This window comes from Mandrillus leucophaeus, unplaced genomic scaffold, assembly GCF_000951045.1.
Source record: "Mandrillus leucophaeus isolate KB7577 unplaced genomic scaffold, Mleu.le_1.0 Scaffold296, whole genome shotgun sequence".
NCBI classification, from domain to species: Eukaryota; Metazoa; Chordata; class Mammalia; order Primates; family Cercopithecidae; genus Mandrillus; species Mandrillus leucophaeus.
Window position 1 is genome coordinate 3,312,984 of NW_012103098.1, and position 4,123 is coordinate 3,317,106.

Here is a 4,123-nt window from a genome sequence, read left to right on the forward strand (position 1 = left end):
CAGGATGGTCTCGATCTCCTGACCTCGTGATCCGCCCGTCTCGGCCTCCCAAAGTGCTGGGATTACAGGCTTGAGCCACCACGCCCAGCCTAAACTTTTAATTCTTAATTATTGAGGTTGGCTTTATTGTTCCCATATTTCAGATCAAGAAGCTGAGGCCCAAGGTTACACACTAAAGTGAATGGCAGAGGCAGAAATAACACCTATGTCCTCCTGACCCCAAAGCATGTTCCTAAAGTTCTGGAAGCCAACTGGAGGCTTCCTTGCTGCTTCTGTGGGACCACCACCCTGAGCAGGGTGTTCTGTGGCCCCTCATCATTGTGGCTTTTGACCACAGGCCCTTCACCAGCACAGCAGCGGCAGGCATGGCAGCAAGCGTGGAGCAGCGCGAGGGCACCATCCAGGTGCAGGGCCAGGCCCTCTTCTTCCGAGAGGCCCGGCCCAGCAGTGGGCAAGCTCACTTCTCTGTACTGCTACTGCATGGTATTCGCTTCTCCTCCGAGACCTGGCAGAACCTGGGTACACTGCACAGGCTGGCCCAGGCTGGCTACCAGGCTGTGGCCATTGACCTGCCAGGTACTTAAGGGGCAGGCTTCTGGGCAGGGGTTGGGGAGTTCTCATCAGGGACAGGGCCAGGTTCCTATAACATGTAGCCCCTCCCCACTCTAGAGGTGGGGGCGGTGGGATCTGGAGGACCTGGCCAGGCTGGGCCCTGAACTTGACAGCGTTTGCTCAAGCACACTGCAAGGGCCTCTGAGCAGTCTTGATCCAGATGTGGTCCTCACCACCCAGCTGCTCCTCACTGTTACCTGGGCAGTGTCTCAGTGTCTCTGAGCCGCTGTTTCCTCATCTGCAGTGGGAGATAACCACACTCATGTTTGGGGCTGGCTCTAATGAGAATGGAATGAGATAATCCGTGTGAGTATGTGGCTAGTACGTGACACAGAGTAATTGGTGCTCAGCCAATTGGAAGTAAAGTATTTTGATTGAGTCATAACCATAGGCTTTTGGAAGCCCTAAGGAGTGAGATCTGAGTCTTCTGGAGCCTTGGGGGACAAGGCAGGGCCTGGTGGGTGGCCAGGCCCCCAGTTGTGATCCCACATGCAAAGCCCTGAGCTAGGTTCTAGGGAGGTGGGATCAGTGCCCAGACTGCCTGTGATAACCCAGACGGCTGGGTCCCAATCCTTGGTGCCAGGTGTGAAAGGAGCAGCATGGCTGGTCCCACCCCCTCAGGCCAGGGATGGTATGGTTTCATGGCTCAAGGGCAAGCCTCCAGCCCAGGCAGGATTGGTTCCAATGGTGGGTTGGCTTGAGCTTCAGGGTGAAGGTCTGGAGCTAATCTTGTTGGTGAAGCCTGAATGACCGGAGGAGGAGCTGCAGAATCTGCCCCTCAGCTGCTGTCCTTCAGGAGCCTCTCCTGTCCCAATCCAAGGCCAGGTGCCTTTCACGCAGTTAATTTTCACAACAATCTCAAATGGCAGATACTTTTGTTATCCCCCTTTAACAGATGGGGAAACTGAGCAGCTGAGAGAAGGCTGAGGGGGACCTACCCAAGGTCACATAGATAATAAATGCAGAATTGGGTTCTGGACCCAGACTTGTTGGGCTTCAGAGTCTGATTCTCTCCAGGACACTTACTGCTGGGGAGACAGGCACAGACATGGAGAGAAGTGCCTCATGCTTGGCACAGATAGGATAGAGTAAGGCTACTGTAGGAATAAACGTGGGCACACTGGGTGTTATAGGAACCTGGCCACAGAGAAACTGACCTAGGAGGGCTTCCTGGAGAGAGCAACCATCTCCCTTGTTTTGCCATTCACTGCCCTTGTCTTATCTCTTCCACACCTGAATCCCTGCAGGTCTGGGGCACTCCAAGGAAGCAGCAGCCCCTGCGCCTATTGGGGAGCTGGCCCCTGGCAGCTTCCTGGCGGCTGTGGTGGATGCCTTGGAGCTGGGCCCCCCGGTTGTGATCAGTCCATCACTGAGTGGCATGTACTCCCTGCCCTTCCTCACGGCCCCTGGCTCCCAGCTACGCGGCTATGTGCCAGTGGCCCCCATCTGCACTGACAAAATCAATGCTGCCAACTATGCCAGTGTGAAGGTACCCTTGTGTGGGAAGCTGAGGTGTCCCTGCCAGGAGCAAGGAAGGGTGCATCCCTGGACCTTCCTTATCTGGGGGCTGGGTAACCAAGGGAAGGGGTGTCTTCTGGGAGGAACTGACCACCCAACTCCACCATTTTGGTTTACTCAGCAGACTACTGTGCCAAGCCCTGTGCGAAACTGTGTTCTGGGGCAGATACAAATATGTGCCCCCACCCACTGGGACAGCTTGTCTCTCTCCCTTATATGGGGTGGTCCCAGGGAGAGACTGAAGTGGTGGGGAGGGCTGGGGATGCTATGGCAGGTCCCTGTTGACTCTGCCCCATCCTTCCTCTCAGACTCCGGCTCTGATTGTATATGGAGACCAGGACCCCATGGGTCAGTCCAGCTTTGAGCACCTGAAGCAGCTGCCCAACCACCGGGTGCTGATCATGAAGGGGGCGGGGCACCCCTGTTACCTGGACAAACCAGAGGAGTGGCATACAGGGCTGCTGGACTTCCTGCAGGGGCTCCAGTGAAGCCCAGCATTGCTGCAGGGGGTGGGCTGCCTGCCTGCCGAGCTCTCTCTGGCACACTCTCTCTTCTCTCACGGGCTCTGCCTCATGCACATGCAACAGGTGCGTCTGTCTGGGTTCTTGTCTTTTGTGGTCTGTTTGTCTTTTCTGCCTCTTTCTCTTGCAATGATAGGCTGAGGGGGTAAAATCAAGAGAAAAAACCCTCAGGAATCAAGGAACATAATCCGGTGGAGGGTAATCCATTACATGAGCTTCTCCTGTTCTTCCACTTTCCTGCCTGGCTTTCACTCCTTCCTCTGCTCTGCCCAGCCTTTCCCTCCCACCCCCTCCTCCTTCTGCAAATGCCCTGAAGGCCAGCCCTTCCCCCAACACCCACTTCCCCACCCCGTTAGGCCCCAGATACATACATGCCCACATGCACGCTTACATGTTTAGAGCCATCCTTGTTCCCAAATATGACCCTTCGCTTGAGAGCAACTGCATAGGTACATGTAACTCTGGACTGGCAAGCACATTGTCATGTACAGCTTTGCATATACACACATGCATACATGATCCTTCACACAAGCACTTGCACACGTGGACTCCTAACCATGCTAACCTCACTGGCTGGGAAGGTGGGGACCCCACGGGGCCAGCCCTTGCAGGAGGCCCTTTTGCAAGGCTTAGGGTGTGGCCAGCCCTGAAAGCTACTTTGGACACAGGTTTCAGCGGGCCCCAGCTCAGAAGTGACCCCCAGAAAGGGAGGGCCACCGCTTTGCCCCCCTGCTTTTACCCTTCCTTCTGGGTGCTCTATACCTCCGGAGGTTACCAGGCCTGAAGCATCTCAGCCAAGCTTGTTTCCTGCTCTGAGGCTTTGGGGGGTGGGAGCCAGAGTGGAGGTCGGTGAAATAAAGTGATGCAATTAGACCCCACCGGCTGCTGCTTCTAAAGAGCGCCGCCTCTCCCCCACCCCTGGGACCAACACTGTGGGCCCCTCCCCCACCCCGGCGGGACCAGATGGTCCCCCTGCCCTTTGTCCACCAGGCCAGATGGAGAGGAAGGGAGATTGGATTCCCCTCCCCACCCACACATACCCAGGTGCCAAGAGACTCAGCTGTGGGGGGAGGTGGAGGTCAGTGGACCAGGCTGAGCCGATTATGGAGGAGAGGGGGAGGAATAGTTGCTTCCCCGAGGCCGGGGGGTGCCCAGGGGACTTGAGAACAGTTCAGCTTCTCCCCCACTAGTATCCCTTCTCCAGTAAAAGACTCAACGGAGCCCGTTCCTTGTTACCCTAGCCCCAAAAGGAATTCCGGGGGTAGATCTGGGGTTATCACAGGACCGGGTGCACAGGGCCACACAGCTCTCAGGCCCCTCCTCCAGCCTGCCCTGCGCGGACGAGGGCCGGGCAGTGCAACTGTGGATGGCTGAGGGGAGCGGGTCTTGGTGGGCGCGAGCCCGAGCGGAGGATGGCGCGCAGCGAGCAGAGCTAGGAACTAGGCGGGGCGCGGGGTCCCAGCCGGAGCTCG

The 4,123-nt window shown here is 57.0% G+C and overlaps 1 protein-coding gene across 6 annotated transcripts in view; it reads left to right on the forward strand.

Annotated features, from left to right (window-relative positions):
* Positions 1-3,524, forward strand: part of ABHD14B (abhydrolase domain containing 14B) — a 6,660-nt gene extending 3,136 nt beyond the window's left edge. Inside the window, exons 2-5 of one of the 6 annotated variants that reach the window (XM_011986253.1) lie at positions 144-224; positions 338-576; positions 1,860-2,101; positions 2,439-3,524. In XM_011986253.1, the coding sequence (XP_011841643.1) occupies positions 366-576; positions 1,860-2,101; positions 2,439-2,618 (633 nt within the window). In that variant the 5' untranslated portion in view covers positions 144-224; positions 338-365 and the 3' untranslated portion in view covers positions 2,619-3,524. Of the gene's footprint in view, positions 1-143; positions 577-1,859 lie in introns of all 6 variants that reach the window. The other 5 variants (XM_011986252.1, XM_011986251.1, XM_011986250.1 and 2 more) reach the window with 5 other exon arrangements.
* The last annotated feature ends 599 nt before the right edge of the window (positions 3,525-4,123 follow it).